General features: G+C 44.7%; 1 protein-coding gene across 2 annotated transcripts in view; it reads right to left on the bottom strand.

The window, feature by feature from the left end:
- Positions 1-2892: 2892 nt before the first annotated feature.
- Positions 2893-17090, bottom strand: part of RGS6 (regulator of G protein signaling 6) — a 208205-nt gene continuing 194007 nt past the window's right edge. Inside the window, exon 17 of one of the 2 annotated variants that reach the window (XM_060273710.2) lies at positions 2893-5726. In XM_060273710.2, the coding sequence (XP_060129693.1) occupies positions 5676-5726 (51 nt within the window). In that variant the 3' untranslated portion in view covers positions 2893-5675. The remainder of the gene's footprint in view (positions 5727-17090) is intronic. The other variant, XM_088670129.1, reaches the window with a different exon arrangement.

Genomic DNA, 17090 nt, shown 5'->3' with positions numbered 1-17090 from the left:
GGTGGGAGGAGTGCATGGCTGAATGCTCCCCCAAATAGAAAACTAGCATGCCAAGGAGAGGATTAGGCTAGAATGGTCTCCCCGGTGTATTAGCTTACCGCAGGCAGAAATACTTTTGATGCAGGGAAACATTCAAATGTACAATCGACCACCTGCAGCCTGAATTGGTCCAGTCCTAGAAGTCCTAAATTATTATTATTTTCTTGCTCTGCATCCTTGAAGAAGACTCTCCAAAGGTTCGATTTAAGCATGCACTAGGGGGAGGGGGAGATATTGCTTTGTTTTTGCTTTAATTATGTATATTGTGTTTTTATGCTGTGAACCGTCCCGAGATCTACAGATGAAGGGCAGTATACAAATTTAATCAATACATAAATAAATAATGAAAACACAAAGTCTAGTAAGTGATACCATTTTAGACTGCCTCTTTCATTCTCCAATCAACAGGAAAGGCTAGACCAGACCAACAGGCCCATCTAGAGTAGCACTCTCTCATCTGACTAGGACCACGGAGATGCTCAGGGAAAGTCACAGAGGAGGGCACAAAACCATTATCCACTCTGGCTTGTTAGCCTCCAACATCTTGTGGCGCCAAAAACAGCCAGGTAGAGATTGATCATTAAAATTCCTTCCTGCTGAGAATACAGTAGTTTATCAGGGAACAGGTGCTGTATCCTCATTGCGGGGCAACTGGCCACTGGTTCAATCAGTTGATTTATATTGCAGTGGATCCCAGGTGTGATTCTGGTGATGAAGAGGAAGGGGACCTACCTGTTCGTACATAATTTCTCTCCTGCATGAGGGCAGAAATATGGTGCATGAGTTATGAGGCCTCAACAGGATTCATTGCAGGAAGCATCCTGCGCCTAACCCATTTTCTAGCTAGTTTATAAATACCATGACTGGTAATTTACAACTAATATTAGCATTGTTTTCTTCCAGTTTTTTTTGGGGGGGAGGGGCATCTCTCTGGAAAAAACCAAGAGGCCATCGAGCCATAAAAGGATGAGTCTAAGGAAGCTCTACAGCAACTTTTACCAAAATGGTGCCTTCAGAAATTTCGGCTACAACTCCCGTCAGCCCCAGACACCATAGACATGCTTGTCATGTCTGATTGAAACTGTAGGCGAAAACCTCTGGAGGGTGCCAGGTTGGTGAAAACTGCCCTATAACTCCAATCGTCTACTTCCCTGTACGCCCTTAAAGGTACATACTGAAAGAAGCTGCCCAGCCTTTCGAGAGTAACTGTGAAGTCCCTGGTCAGGTTGTCTACTTTTAAGCAATGGCCTGCCATATTAAAAAGGAGAGTTTTGATATGGAAATGGAAACTGAGCCATGTTCAGCTGAACCTTAGAAACAAAACGTTTCTTCCTTCATGCCTTGCATGCATGAATTGGTTCAAACTCAATCTGACATAAACTCAGTTTAGCACCTGCCCTTGCAACATCCCAAATGACAAGATGACAAGAAAACAGAGCATTGTGTGATGCTCAATGTGATCTCATGGCAAGATGATGAAGCTTTCAGGGATGAGCATCACATACAGCTTTCCAGAATAGTGGCTTATTCCATGAAACACATAATGGGATGCATTACTCATGGGCACACAAGGCGAGCAGATGAGCCTATAAGCCTCCAACATGGGCAGACATGAAAGGTTCACCTTTTGGCCACTGATAACTATTATTTGATACTTTCATGAATGCAGTTCTGTCCTTCCTTCTTCTACTGGATGGAGTAAACCTAGTTAAGTGTCTTCAGTTAAGACTCTCAATCAAACGGAGATGAATTACACCATCATATAGGGCCCCCTTATGACTTGACACCACTTTATAGATCACAGTATTTCATGATACCTGACAATTAAGGGATATATTGGAAGCTTTTTGTTGTTCTCTAGTTGAATTACTTATCGCTACAATGATGTAGGACCATCTGCCAATGTGATTTTTGCCATAGCTGGAATTTACCAAATTAATCTTACCAAAGTGCATTTAGCTTTTGTTGAGCTCCTGCAGATGTTATGCCTTGGCAGAACCCAAATCACCTAATATTTTGTGCGAGGGCACATCTAGTGGCCATTTTCTGCACCTGGTGCGACATGGAAGCACATGTTCCTCCGCATTTCACAGCCACTGTTTCATGGGTTGCACAAAGGATACAGAAGCTTTGATAGACAAAATAAGATGATAAGGCATGTCTCTGAAAACAGCATTGCGTAGAGCATGGATGGGAATGTGGGGGCAGGATTTGCTAATTTACGGTGGGAATGGTGAAGTTTCTGGCACTCACCAGGCACATAAGAGCCCAGCTGTGATATCCAGTGGAATGTTTTGAAGTAATAATATAGCATGAATATGCATGAGAAAGAGTGGGAAATGGGGAAAGATCTAAGCTGAGGAAGGACTTGTGTTTAAATATCACTGTGGTTGAGGAGTGGGGAAGACAGATTAAGAGAGGACGTGGGGTGGTCAAAATAAATGGTTCAGATTTTTCAAATAGCAAATGTGTCTCATGCTTTGCCTTTCGTTAGGAAAAAAAAACCCCTATTACTAGACATATATCTCTCTACACAGAAGGCAGTCAGACATTTCAGTAACCAGTGTAGTGAAATCAGGATCAGATCACACTGAACTTTATTTATTGTGCTAGGAATGCTCTCCTACCTTGCGCCAAACCTAATATGCAGAATAAGCACATTTAAATGCCTAAACAACAGGCCAGGTATTGCATAGCATAAGGCTCTTTTGACTGAATGTAGGGGGTACTGCTCAGGTATAGTGTGTGTGTGTGTGTGTGTGTGTGTGTGTGTGAGAGAGAGAGAGAGAGAGAGAGAGAGATGAATATATATGTGTTCTGTGTTTATGTGTGGTCTGTGTGTGAGAAAGATACACTTGCGCAGAGAAAGAAAGAGTTTGAATGGTATTGTCTATGCGGAAAGGAGAGAGAGATGTACTTTGGTAAAGAGAGGAGGAGAAATGGGAGTGTGAAAAAATCCATATTGTATGAGCTCTACAATCAGGACCAGCATGAGGTTGCCCTGGGGGCGGTGTGGGGGTAAGTGGCAACAAGTGCATCATGCCACTCCCATGGCAGCCATTTTGAGTTATGCAATGCCCTAACAACAGCCGTTTTGTGACTGGCACCCACAACATTCTCTCAGGATTTGAAATGTGTTCCTGGTCCAAAAAGGTTGATTCCTCTTGTTCTAAGTGGTTCTCCCTTTGTTTCCTCCCAACTCCATCTTCCTCTCTACCCTTTATTGTCCCACTTGTCAATAAATTTAGATTGTAAGCTCCTTGGGGCACTGTTATTCTGCAATGTGCTGTGCTGGATCAACATACATAATGATAACTTGTCCATCTAAGAACCAGTAGCACAATGTCTGACAGAAAATTACCCATATTGCCTTTTTGTACTAGAAGGTGGACAGGAATGTTTTCCCCACCACGCTAAGAATTCATGATACTTTATATCCACCTACTGCCAATAAAATAGCTTCATGTGCATTTAAAGTGGAAAGATTTTTATGAACATATGTATTATGAAATATGTATTACACAAAAATATCAACACTACTTAGACTATCCTTCCTCATCCTTGGACCAGATGTCTCAGCATTTGCCATACTGCTTGGGGATGATGGGAGTTGGAGTCCAACAACAGACAGGGACCCAGTATTGGAGAAGATTGCCTTAGATCATCATTATGATGCTAAGTAGGTCCAAATCAGATTGAACTTGTTTTAGTTCACACTTAAAGTAGCACTTTGTCTCCTTTTACTACTTTTTTTTAAGCTAGTTCCCCTGTGCTCCCATTTCTCAGAGCACTGAGAACAATTCTGAGAAATCAGCCATATTATTTCGATACCTAGCTGAGTTATCACACAGTTTCAAGCCATCCTCACTTATTGCCACATTGTGAGAGATGTTCAAATGCCATTACATTGAGCAAAAAGCCATTCACCTCCAAGCCAAAGTGTTTTGGACTGATTTCTTCTTTTCTCTACAAAAGAGACTTGTTTGCGACTTAGCTGTCCAGGAATAAATAAATAGCCCTACTAGGATTTGTTTTAGCACAAATGACCACAGACTCTCTTTCTTCCTACAAGTGCAGGGAGATGTCTCAAATTCTCCCATCAGCTTGGTTTACTCTGTTTTACTAAATCGTGAGACAGACAAAATGGGAAGAAGTATGCCGAAAGTGCAACCACACAACAAAGACAAGACTTCTTTCCCAATCCAATATCACCTCTTCAAAGATGGTGTTTTTTTTTACAGAATGTGTGCATAAAGCAGGCCAGCACAACTTGTGATACAACAAACTTGAATGCAGCCCACTGGCCGTGTGCAACAGATAGTGAGGGGTTCAGAAAACCATCCATGTTTGCTGCCTTCCTGGAACTGCAAAGCAACAACAGACAGGCTGCCAAACACTTGGCAGGCCACCCTATAAGCTTGGGCTACAGAAGCTGTGCAGGCCTGGCATAACATTTTGATCATATCGCCCAAAAAGCAGGGCCAACATTTTCACTTGTGCAAAATGCAAAGCAGCTCTACTGAAATCAGATCCCTCACAGGAAGCTTAGAGTCTGGCTTTATGGACCAAATCCTGAGCTGGCAATCAGTAGCTTTGCCCCTTTCTATGCAGCTGAGGAACCCAAAATGTATTTTTGGACGGATATTGCCGACAGTGAGTGAAGAAGCTAAAAAGCACTTTTAGAACCATTATTTAAAAAGTGGGTGATAATATATCTTCTATCTCATTGTGGTAAAACTGATTTCTTCCTCCCATCCTTAGGGAAATTTCGATTATTATTTTACTGGACCTGAACGGTTCTATGAAAGGGGACATGTGGCAGGATCAGCAAGAGCTCTTTCTGTGGCTAGGGAGGAAAGGTATTTTGGACCACCCTTTCCTCTCGCTCCGATTCCCCTTTGCCTACTTTAATCTGCATTTCCACTCAAGGATGGCAACACCTGTACTGTGTACTATTCTCTCAGGTGGAGAAAAAAACACCTCTTCAGGTTTCGGAAAGGATTCCAAATCTGAGAAGTTACTGTCAAGTCAGCAATAGCCATTATCCATGGCAAAGAAGAATAAAGGGCTATCAAGATATGCAGAAGATGGATATTTTTGCCTGTACACATGCAGCAGCAGGAGCAGCAGGAGGAGGAGGAGGAGATATGAGTGTGAGAAAGCGCCTACATTACGAATATGGATCTCAACCAAATCTTTATCAAGATTTCTCTTAGGGCCCCTACATTAAATGACACCCATAGTCCCCCCCCCCCAATCTCTGCCTGAGTTGGCATCCTGCATACAGCAAGTTGTGCTCCTCTGAAATCAAACGAGAAACAGAGAATTCTCTTGATAGAACTCAGTGCCATTACAAAGCTGTACAAGTAAGAAAAGTGTTGATGTAAACTATGAAAAGAGGAACCTCTGGTGGGCCAGACTCTCCCTCGTGGTTTCCTTCTCCTTCCCTGTGCTCCCTTCCGTCTCTTTCTCTCCCCATATTGTTTGCACTCCCAGCCGTACACAAACACACAGACACGCGCGCGCACACACACAGTGACCCATTTGCCCCCAAATGATATTTCCGCCGTGGAGGAGGTTGAGTGAGTGCAGCTGTCCTTCGGAGATGCCAGCAACCGCTTGCTGAGATGATGCTGTCAAGAGGATTGCATCAAGCCTGTGAGGCGCTTGCCTGCCAGCGACTTCCCCTGGAGGAAGAAACAAAGGGAGAGGGAGGGAAGAAAGCCAAGGATGTGAATATATCTCAGTTACTTGGTAAAACAGGCCAGATTGCTCAGTGATTGAGAGGTCGGCACGGTGACCAGACAGGAAAGGCAGGAGAAGGAAAGGCAGCGATAGTTCAGCAGCCTACTTCACCAACCTAGTGCCCACCAGATGTTTTGGACCACAACTCCCATCAGCCCCACCTAGCAAGGCCATGGTGACATCATGTTTGGGATGACATCTCCCATCGGTTCCAGCCAGATGGCCATGCTGGCTTGGCCTGATAGAAGCTGTAGATCAAACCATCAGGAGGGTACCAGATTGGCTGTATGGGGGTGGGGAGGACACCTTTCTTATGCTGTGGCTCTTTCAGGTGAAAAAAATCCCAGGTGCCATACTTGCTGATTCAGCACACTTCAAATGGTTGCAAGGACAGTTGGAGAGCTGGTCGCTGAGCAGCTGGTAGAGCAGGCTAGGTAAGTATAGTTAATCCCACCACATCCTTTCCCTGCCAAAGGGTCCTACTTGGCTGCAAAATAAGCCTCCTGTTTAATCCTGGCTTTGTTGTACTCGTGTGGCAAAGAGTTGTACACTTACAAATACATTAGAACTGTTCTCAGCTTTGCCCAGATGCTCAGGGCAATCTGGTTGTGCCTGTATGTGTGCGAGTTGTGTTTTTGCATCATTTGAAATGGCAAGTGTATAATGTTTCACAAAAATCCAAGGCTATTTTGCTGAGCAGCACCATATTGGTCTAATTGGTGGCTGCTTAAACAACAAGCAAAAAGATGTTTATATTTAACCTTTATTGGCAACTGTTAGTCCTTCCCTTGGTTGAGAAGAGATACTCTTCCCAACCTACTGATGTTGAATTTCCTATTTTCTCTGAATTCCTTGATTCAATAAGCTTATAGTGTGCCTGTGCCCAATTTATATTACATTTGCATCCCAATCCGGCATACATAGATAGATACTGGCCAAGCCCCAACTGGAAACTAAACCATGCACTTTCATACCAATCGTAACGGCAATTGCAAGTACCCCACATGTTCAAAACTGATGAACAGTTGACATTTGGAATTACGTGATAGATGTAACTTTAAAGCTGCATGATCATGTAATTCCACAATGAATACCTTACCTGGGCATCCACATGATAAAATTCCAGGGTTATCTCAAGGCATTCTTCCCAGAGCTACTATTCTGAGGTTGTAATGCAAATTATGGCTGTTTCTTTTTCTTTTTAGCTTTGTTTATTTGTTTATGCAGCCAGTGGTGCATGCAAAATAACAGAATGTGTGTCAAAAGAATGCAACAGATTTCTCAGAATACAGTAGGTAATGTTCACCCTGATCAGAAAAATCCATCACATGCTTTATCATTCATTTCTGTAGTTTAACTCATAAGTCTTCTTTTCTTCATTTGCTTGCAATCACTAGATCTATTTGCAACCTGAATGTGGAAGTTCTGCCCACAGCTATCTGTGTGGATCATCGTACTATTGTTTGGAGGGCACACAAATTTCCCCCTCCTCCTGAACATCTTGCACCCATTTGAAGCTGAGAATGGCTTTTCATGGGCCTAGCTGGGGGGGGGCAGCTGCCCCTCCCAATCAAGTAAATAAATAAAAATAACTGACTAATCACATCTCAGATAGCTCAGTTCTGCCCGTCCCCCCACAAAAGTCCTGCCCCCCCAATATAAATCCTAGCTATGCCCTTGTGGCTTTTGCCTCTCTAACAGAACAATTCGTTGTGTGCCGCTTCAGAAATATGTGTTCTATGTGTTCAATAGAGTTCACTCACAGGTAAACAGATATAGGATTGCAACTTAACCTCCTTGGGAACTATCAAAAAGAGGGGGGAGGCATCCATGATTTCAACGCTGCCACTATTTATAAATTTCCTTTATCCAGACACCTCTGGTTGGTTACCCATCTAAATGAAGAGTAGATTCTGTGATGCCCTCCAGAGGTTGTTGGATTATAACTTCCATCATCCATGGTGCTTGGGCATTGCAATCCAACAGCATCTAGGGGGCAGCCATTGGCTATTCCTAATCTAAATGGATCTGTCTGGATTATAACAAACAAACAAACACACCTAATCTGTGTGCATGTAGGAGCACTCTATGGCAGAGGCCTCCCTGATGTTGCCCATCCATGTCCTGTCTGATAAAGAAGAGTTTGGATTTGATATCCGGCTTTATCACTACCCGAAGGAGTCTCAAAGCGGCTAGCAATCTCCTTTCCCCTCCTCCCCCACAACAGACACCCTGTGAGGTAGGTGGGGCTGAGAGACTTCAGAGAAGTGTGACTAACCCAAGGTCACCCAGCAGCTGCATGTGGAGGAGCGGAGACGCGAACCCAGTTCCCCAGATTACGAGTCTACCGCTCTTAACCACTACACCACACTGGCTCTCAAGTTGTCTTTAGACACCTGGAATGAGCATCCTCTCCTGACCATGATTCCAGTACCATTGTTCTTTTCAGGGGCCTGAAGGAAGGTGAAGGTAGGTCTGCCAGGGCTGACTCTATCCCTAGAGAGTCTCTGGCTTTGCATTTCATAGAAGGGGAGCAAATTATAAGCTATTTTATTATGGTTTGCTCCCAGGGAGAGGCACCTGTATAATTTTCTGCCCCATGTGTCAAAATATTTAGGCCTTCCGTACTATCCGCCTTGATGTTTGAGGCAAGTGGAGCCAATTGCCACTCTGCCTCTGGTAGGAAAACTTGGGGCATAGCTGCCAAGTTTTCCCTTTTCTCGCGAGGAAGCCTATTCAGCATAAGGGAAAATCCCTTAAAAAAAGGGATAACTTGGCAGCTATGACTTGGGGGGTTTTCTCTGAGGCAAGATGAGCACAACTGACTTGCCCTTCCTTCCCAGGAGCTAGATTACAGGGTTTAAAAAGCACAGTTGTGTGGTGCCTCTAATCACAAGGGGAATGCTATTCCCGAAACCTCCAGATATTCATAGAAATGGGTACTCAGAGAAGAGGTAGAAATAAGAAGAGGAACAATCTCATTTATTAGTTCACTTCTCAAACACTGAACTGTCTCAACGGTGCTTAGCACAGCATCAAAGTTAAACTGAAGGTCAAAGGTAGAGCAGAAGTGTCTTCTGTAATACGTAGACTAATTTAGCCCCTTTTGGAACATTAACTTCAGCACGACCATCTCCCTGCTTCCTCTTATTTCTAAGCAGCTGTAGCAGCAGGGTGGTAACATTGAGCTCAACGGTGTTGGCAAGATGTAGGGGATTTGCTTCCCCATATGACTACAGGCCTCAATGGAGGAAGCTTTCAAAGAGTTGTTACATGACTATTGGCAGCCTCAGTCTTTGTGTGTCCGGCAGGATGCTGGACTTTGAAATCCTGGAACAGGGACTTGACTTTCTGAAAGCAGCTGTGAGCTATGTGCCTCCCTCCTTGCCCCAAGTTTCATTTTATTTGTTTTTTAAAATTATATCCTGTTTTTAATATATATATATATATATCTAGGTCTCAAAATGGCTCTCAAATATGCACCACACAGAATTAAAAAACTTAAATTAAAACCCCTGAAACTTAAAATGACCAAACAGATTTAATTTCTTGTGATCAGCTGACTCGTCCACAGTCTCACGCACTGGTAGTGTCTATCCATTGGGTCTTATATTTGGTGAGGGGAATCAGAGTGTCATCAAACTCCAATTGCCAACATGAATTACGGTACTCAGCCCTTCTTGGTCCTGCTGAAAGGAAGCATGGTATAGCCACTAAAAGGAACCCCTGATAGGCCCAAACTCTTAGAGAACCTAAACTCATGCACACAGGCATGAGTCGGACAGCAAACTACCATGAAGGCAAGCTCCACATCCATGAACATCCATAATTTTATAAATGCCTATCATGTCACCATGAACATATGTGAAGTTAATATTCTCCCCCCCCCCGGCATGCATAGATTTATACTTGTTTTCACTGAATTGCATTTGCCATTTTACCACCCATTGACTCAGTCTGGAGAGGTCCTTTATTTATTAATTTTCATGACTCAAGTTAAATAGCATAGGTCTCATGACCAATCCTTGTGAGGGTTTCCACTTTCTACATCCCTCTACTGGGAAAACTGTTCATTTATTCCTGCTCTCTGCTTCCTGCTACTTAACCAATTCTGATCCACAAGGAACTCTTCCAACACTGCTATTCTTCAAAATATCCTGGGAAATGGCTGTAAGGGGCATGATGACCCTTGACATCTCCTCAGGCAGGAGGCCACATAGCAACTTGTATTCATAGCACACGATGGCTTCAACCAGTGCTACAGAGAGCAAAAAGTATTGTGTCTTATACTAATAACTCCCCCCCCCAAGATTGATCAACTCTGCTCACACTGAATATTAGATTCCTCTCAGCTACCCAGAAGGCACCCAGCCTCTTGAGAGACTGTAAACTTTCCCCACAATGACAATACAGGGAAATAAAGAGGCTGTGTTTCTGGGGGCTTATACCTACAGCTACAATATCCCCTAATTCAGGCCATGTGATGCATTGGGCCTCTCAGAATCTGCACTGACAACAGATCCTAAACATCACAGGGCATGCATAACCATTTCTTATTGAACCAGGATTTTTCATAGGACACCCCCAAAAATCTCCATGTGTTTTCAATGCATAATGCTTTTAAAGATCTTAAGGACCATATCCTTTTATAAATAGCCTTTTATTAGCATTTGTTGGGGGAGAAATGATACACACCATAAACATAAGAAGGGTAACATAAATTAGGAAAAGAAACAAAGTTAAATGCTCAAGTAAGGTTAAGCAGCAGTAAAGAAAAGTAATGTCAAGAGAACATAAAATCTACACAGATAAATTCACATGAAAAGAGAAAAGAAGAAGAATCGATTTAGCATGCATATAACAAATAATGGGTAACAACATAAAAATGAAGCCTTATATAGATTCTCTTTCTTAAAAAGTCAAAAGCATATGTCTTGAATGGAAATTACACGTTTATCTAGATGAAGAATCACAATTTGGATGTACAAATGTCAACTCACTAAGAGAGCAGCCCACCAAGTACAGGAATGTCACACTTACCCTATTGGCGCCCGGTGATTGCACGCACAGTAACTATCTGACTGCCTGATCCTTTCGTTTCCAGCTGCATCTAACTGCTCTTGCAATAAGAAGGTAATTTTTCTGATGGTGTACATGCACAGTCACTATGACAAATGCAATGGCTTTATGTCAGGAGTGGCTAACCTGCAGCCCTCCACATTTTGAATGAAAACTGTCCCCCAGCCAGCAAGATCAATGGCTGCCAAGAGATGATAGGAGCATCCAACATCTGGAGTGCCACAGATTAGCCACCCCCCCTGCTATCTGGAGTGCTGCCTACCAAGCATGCAGACACAGCTGTCCCCTCTGCCATTGAAAAACAGCCTCTTTGTGTGTCCTCCCTTTAAGGGCAGCTCTTTATATCAGTATTACAGGGGTCCTTGCAGGCATGATGGAGAACATCCAACTTACTTGTGCAATGTAAACTCTGTTTTGATGCCACTGCTACAACAGACTAAAATTGTGCCAGCTACATGTCTTTCCCCCCTTTCTTGTAGTGTCCTGATGAAAATCACACATTGTGCTTATCTAGAGGGGTTACAAAGATCAGGGCACAGAGAGATACACAGCAGCACTGTCGTAACATCGAAGTACACCTCAACTCCTAACCTCTGCATGCAAGACTTCAGTGAAACATCAAGTCTGTTGCAGTAAGGGATGGATGAACCCATCAGTTTGGGTTTCTCCTCAGTTTCTCACTTCCCCAATCCTCAGTTCACCACCTTTCTGCATCACTTTGCAAATGCATCTTTTCATAGTCCTCCTTGTCAGTGTTTTAGTGTGTATTTCTCCTAAGATACAAAGTTTTGTATGCAGTTTTCCTCCTGAATTGTGGGACTGTGGAGCAGGGGCACTGGCTCCTAGGGGAAGGAGGGTTGAAGCTACTGATGGTACCAAGAGGAGTCAGAGGAGGAGCCGCCAGCCATTGAGTCATGTGGCCGCTGCATTTGACTCCGCCCCTGGCTCCTCCCAAAGTCCTGAAGTCATCCACATGACATTGCATGTGCAATGTCAGCCCCCCCCCCAATTGCCCTCGCAAGTTTGGGGATACATTTCCCAGCACTTCCTGCCATGACCTAGAAGGTGGGAAAGCAGAGAAAGACAGACAGAAAAAGGACTAAAGCCTGAGATCAGCTCTGTGGGGCCTGATGAAGCCCTAGTGGGGACTTGGAGGCAAAGAAGATTCAGTCTAGTGATTTGGAAACAAAGGTAGCCCTGGGATTGTTGCTAGGCAAGGTAGTTCCATAGGAAAGACCCTGAGAAGAAGGCCAAACACAATGTTGAAACTGTGCAGGCCTCCTGTTGGCCGGTAAATGTAGATGCCTGCACTGCTGAACTTTGAGCCCAGATCTTTTGTGAAACCCCCAGGAAACTGCAGTTTTCCCTGTTTCCCCACCTCCCGCTCCACCATCCCAATTAAATGAACTGCTGGGTGTTAACTGCATGTCACGTGTGATGGCTCAAACTCACCAGGGTCAGTAAAGAGAATATTAATACTAAGATGCCTTCAGCACTTTCCTCCAGTCCTGATTATATGCACCCACTACTGATTTGAAGATCCATTACAGTACACTGCATATATAAAATAACAGAAAAACTGAAAGACACCATTTAGTCCATTCCTCTATGCATTCAAAGCAATCGAGTGTACATGAGTCTATTTCATGCCGTTTGGGAAGATTTCCTAGTGAGCAAGCATTCAAAGCCTTTCTTATGAGCCAGCAATGGTTCTTAAACAAGATAGAGCTATTAAGTTTTAAATGCCCTTCAGGCCACGGTGAGACGCTGGCAGTGGCTCATTAGAAAAGAAAAGCTAATCCTTGCAAAATGTGTTTTGGCTGTAGGAGGCATTTGTCCCTTCAACATGCAGGATCAGAGAGAGAAAGCAACAAACCTCACATATTCTGTGTAGGAGAGACAAGACTCTGGCAGCAACCCAGTCCAGAGTGACTGACATCTGAACTAAGGACTCGGGCACCATTTCCTGGGGTCCTCAGCACATGGGATGCCGAAACAGCCTCTCAAAGAAGCCTCCAGTGGGATTTCCCCAGTTGCCATTGCCCCCAAGCCAGTGAAGTGGGATGGGTTGGCAAGGCAGGATACAGAAGCATAAAGATACCCCTTTATGCTTACGCTGCCATCACGGGTCAACCAAAGGGCAATTATCAAGGAGGAAAGAGGAAAGACTTGTTCCATCTTAGTAGTGGAGAAAAAAAAAGGTAAGGAGGGGAGATGAGAGTGGTGCATAAAATTATGCATGGTACAGAGAACGTGGATAGGGGTCCCCCCCCCCCTGGTAATACTATAATTCTGTATTTTAGAATTTCTGTTTTTTTTGGAAGCCGCCCAGAGTGGCTGGGGGAACCCGGCCAGATGGGCGGGGTATAAATAATAAATTATTATTATTATTATTATTATTATTATTATTATTATAACACGAGGTCATCCAATTAAGCTGAATGCTAGAAGATTCAGGATGGACAATAGGATAAACTTCACATCCTGTTCAAGGGCTTCCTGTAGGCTTTCGCTGGCCACTGTGGGCAACGGGATTCTGGACTAGACAGGTCTTTGTTCTGATTCAGCGTCTATGTTTTTAATGTCATAGTCACTACAGTACCGAGCTTAGAAAAAAATACTCTCTCCCCCCCCCCTGTGCGTGCATGAAAAGCAGTTTGGTTTGTTGAACCCATTTCTGAATCTGCTTCTTTGCTGCTGTGCAGAAAGGCTGTGGTGGAAATCGAAGATGCATTAAAAGCTAGTTGAAGAAAGAAAAGCCAAGAATCCAAAGGGTAACCTGCCTGAACCACTGACGTTACACACTAAAGAACAGTTCAGAGGACTTTTATTAAGAGAAAGACAGCCAAGCTCAAATCCCATGGAACAGGTTCGTTGTGGCCATTTCTACTCGTTTCTTTTGCACACTGTTATCTATTGAGGCTGAAATTGGAATGGGAAGACAGAGATACATTTTCTCCATTGAGGGTAGGAACAACTTCAGGGTATATGTGATTTTTCAGCGGGAAAGCAGAAGTCACATTCTTCCCATACAGTACCAACTTTTTCTTTCTTAGAGATTCATTCCCCGTGTTTGCATTCATGAGATTGTTGTCTATCACATGACTGAGTATGTTTTGACTCCACACAGTGGGAAGTGACAGAAACAGGATGTTTCTGTTACTGTGTTTCCTGAACTGTTGTCCTTTGTTCACTCTCTTTGCTGTCTGATGCTAGAGAGAGAGGGAGCCATGTTGCAGTGCTCCGTGTGTGTTTATATGTAAATAAACATAGATTAACCAAAATGCTGTGCTACTGAGTTCGGTTATGCAACTGCGCAAACTCTGCGGATCCGTAAGTGTGCTGATGTCAGTTGGCATCAGTCGCTGTGATGTTCGGGCTGGAGAAAGCTTTTGAAGCTCCCAAACGATCGACCAGGAGGGAGAGAACATGCCAGCCGGGCATGTGTCTCTACCAGGGTCCTACTTGAGAGTAAGAGATCCTAACACTTTCCCCTTCAAATGGCAACCTCAGTGGCTGCATGACACAAAAGGTGGTAGGATGTGCGGGAGAGCAACTTTTTATTTTATTTTAAAGGAACAACATATAATATGCAGTTCTACCCTCTGTAGAAGTATAAAGGGAGGGAATGTAAACAATTAAAGGAGAAGAAAAAGCAAGTAGGGAGCCTTATCCATTATGCTACACCTAGAATGGAAACCTTGTTGGACAGCCAGCATGGCTGATGGTTAGGGAAGGTGGGAAGATGTAGGCCAGCAACATCTGGAGGCCACCGCTTCCCCCTCCCTGTTTCACATGGTGGCATATGCAATTAGAACATACCTGCCAAGTTGCTGTCAGAGAAATAAGGGACCGGGCCGGAAATAGCAGACCGGAAGTAGCGCTGCCGCCATTTTGGAACTGGGCGGAGCATGCTCAGAAGTGACTTTTGATGCTGCTTTGCCCAGTTCCAAAATGGCCGCCGCGCCAGAAGTCGCACTGCAGCCATTTTGGAACTGGGCAGAGCAGCATCAAAAGTCGCTTGTGAGCATGCTCCGCCCAGTTCCAAAATGGCCGCCATGCCAGAATAAACCAGGGGAAAACAAAAAAATCCATTTTTTCAGCTAGGAACAGCTGGAAAAACAGGGATTTCCCGGGGAAAACGGGAGACTTGGCAGCTATGAATTAGAAAGCAATTAGGGCTAAGCTGGAACAGCTTGCCTTATTCATGCTTCCAAAGGTGTACTGAAAAGCATTTTCCATGTTTTGGTATTGCTCTTCTCAGGAGTATTTCTTCATTGTCTTCACTGCCCTCAGCTTCATTTGCCCCAAGCTGCCATTTAATCTGATTGGCTTTGAGGACCCCCTTGAGGTTGGCAACGATTTTGTGGTGCTGCCTAAGGACACCCTGGGTAGGTGCAAACAAGGTGACATACTGTACATCAGGGGTCCCCAGACTTACCGCGCAGTGGGCCGGTGCCCGCCGCGCCGACCACGCGGCGGGCCGGAGGGCAGGGGAGTGCGCGCGGAGCGGGCCGGAGGGCGGGGGAGTGCGCGCCCGTGCGCATGCGCACACGCACACGGGCGGGGAAAAAATCGCCGAAAATCGCTTGTGCGCATGCGTATGGGCCTCCCCCGACCCGGAAGTGCATCGGAAATGACCTCTTCTGGGTCGGGAGAGGCCCATACGCATGCGCAAAATGGATTTTCGGCGATTTTTTGCCGATTTTTCTGATCGTCGCCGTCCCGCACGCCGTAAGAGCGGGCGGCGGCAGCGGGCGGCGGGGGTCGTCGCGGGCCGGATTGGGAGGCCGATTGGGCCGCATCCGGCCCGCGGGCCGTAGTTTGGGGACCCCTGCTGTACATCTCCACAGCCAACAGGCTGAGCAGCCGTGTGGGCAAATGAGTGAGAGGACCATGAAGGCAATTTAGAAGAAGGCAGAAACCCACTAGGGTAGGCATGTCAAACCTGCGGCCCTCCAGATGTTTTGGATTACAATTCCCATCTTCCCCAAGCACTGGTCCTGCTAGCTAGGGATCATGGGAGTTGTAGGCCAAAACATCTGGAGGGCCGCAGGTTTGACATGCCTGCACTAGGGCACCAAAGAGAACCAAAGGAGTTTTCAGTTATTGTTCAGCTGCATCATCTCTGCTAATTTCAAGGGAAATCTGGAAACGAAAGTACACAGCAGTAACTGTAATGGCTGTCAAATCAGAAAATTATTTCCCCCTAGTCTTTATTTAGCTCACAGCCAAATATTTTTCCTGTATGGAGAGCAATGACTTACAAGATGTTTCTTCAATGGATTTGGGTGGTTGATTGCTAGCAATGACACAAATCACTTGCTTCCAAGGGGACCTAGAAGTGAGACAGCTAGGATGCAGATAGTGGAGATAAAATTCCTCTGAGTATCTTTGCTACCGGCTGGTGGGTTTCCAAGGCCTGCTTTTTGCTTTTGGTAAACGGAAGCTGGTTTAAAGGCTTCCACTGTCTGGGTGTTTGTCTACTTCTTCCACAGTCAGATGGTGCATTTGTAAATAAACACATATTTCAGAAATCGACAATCACCTCCAGCATTCTCTCCCTTCTAAAGAATATGATACCACAGCAGCTGTCCCTGGAACTTTCTACTGTTTGGGGGGAATGGGAAACTGTATGTTTAACCTAAATTGAAAACAGATGTGGGGTTGCTGTTAAGTCCTCTGTGATTCATAATGTGGTGAGGACTTCTCCGTAGAGTAATATCCAGGCAGTGAAATTGTGTAACGGCAATAGGAACTTGGCACAGGTTCCCACTTTGCTGTTTTTTTTTTAACCTCATGCATGCACACCTGAGTATGAAGCCCATGTGGTCAGAAAAGTTAAAAGAAAATTGGTGGTTGCTGGTATGAATGAAAGAAGCTTCTGACTTGACCTCAAGATCCACCTCTGCCAGTGTCTTCCACTTAGGTGATTGAAAAGAGAAGACTTAGGAGCCTCTAGCTTAGAAGACTTAGGAGCCTCTAGCTTAGATGCCTTTGGAAAGGGATTACATGGAGGATAAGACTGTCGTTGGCTACTAGTAATGATGGCTGTATGCTACATCCAGGCTCAGAGGCAAGCATGAGTATCTGTTACTGGGGAATGGCAGCAGGGGAGGGCTATGATGCTCCGAAGCTTGTGGTTGGTCACAGAATGTTGGACGAGATAGGCCTTTGGTTGGATCCTGCAGGGCACTTCTTATGGTTCTCATGAATGGTTGAGGAAA

Source organism: Zootoca vivipara, chromosome 1 (assembly GCF_965207765.1).
Source record: "Zootoca vivipara chromosome 1, rZooViv2.hap1.1, whole genome shotgun sequence".
NCBI lineage: Eukaryota > Metazoa > Chordata > Lepidosauria > Squamata > Lacertidae > Zootoca > Zootoca vivipara.
The sequence above is the reverse complement of the archived record's forward strand: the minus strand, read 5'-3'. Positions and strand labels throughout refer to the sequence as shown.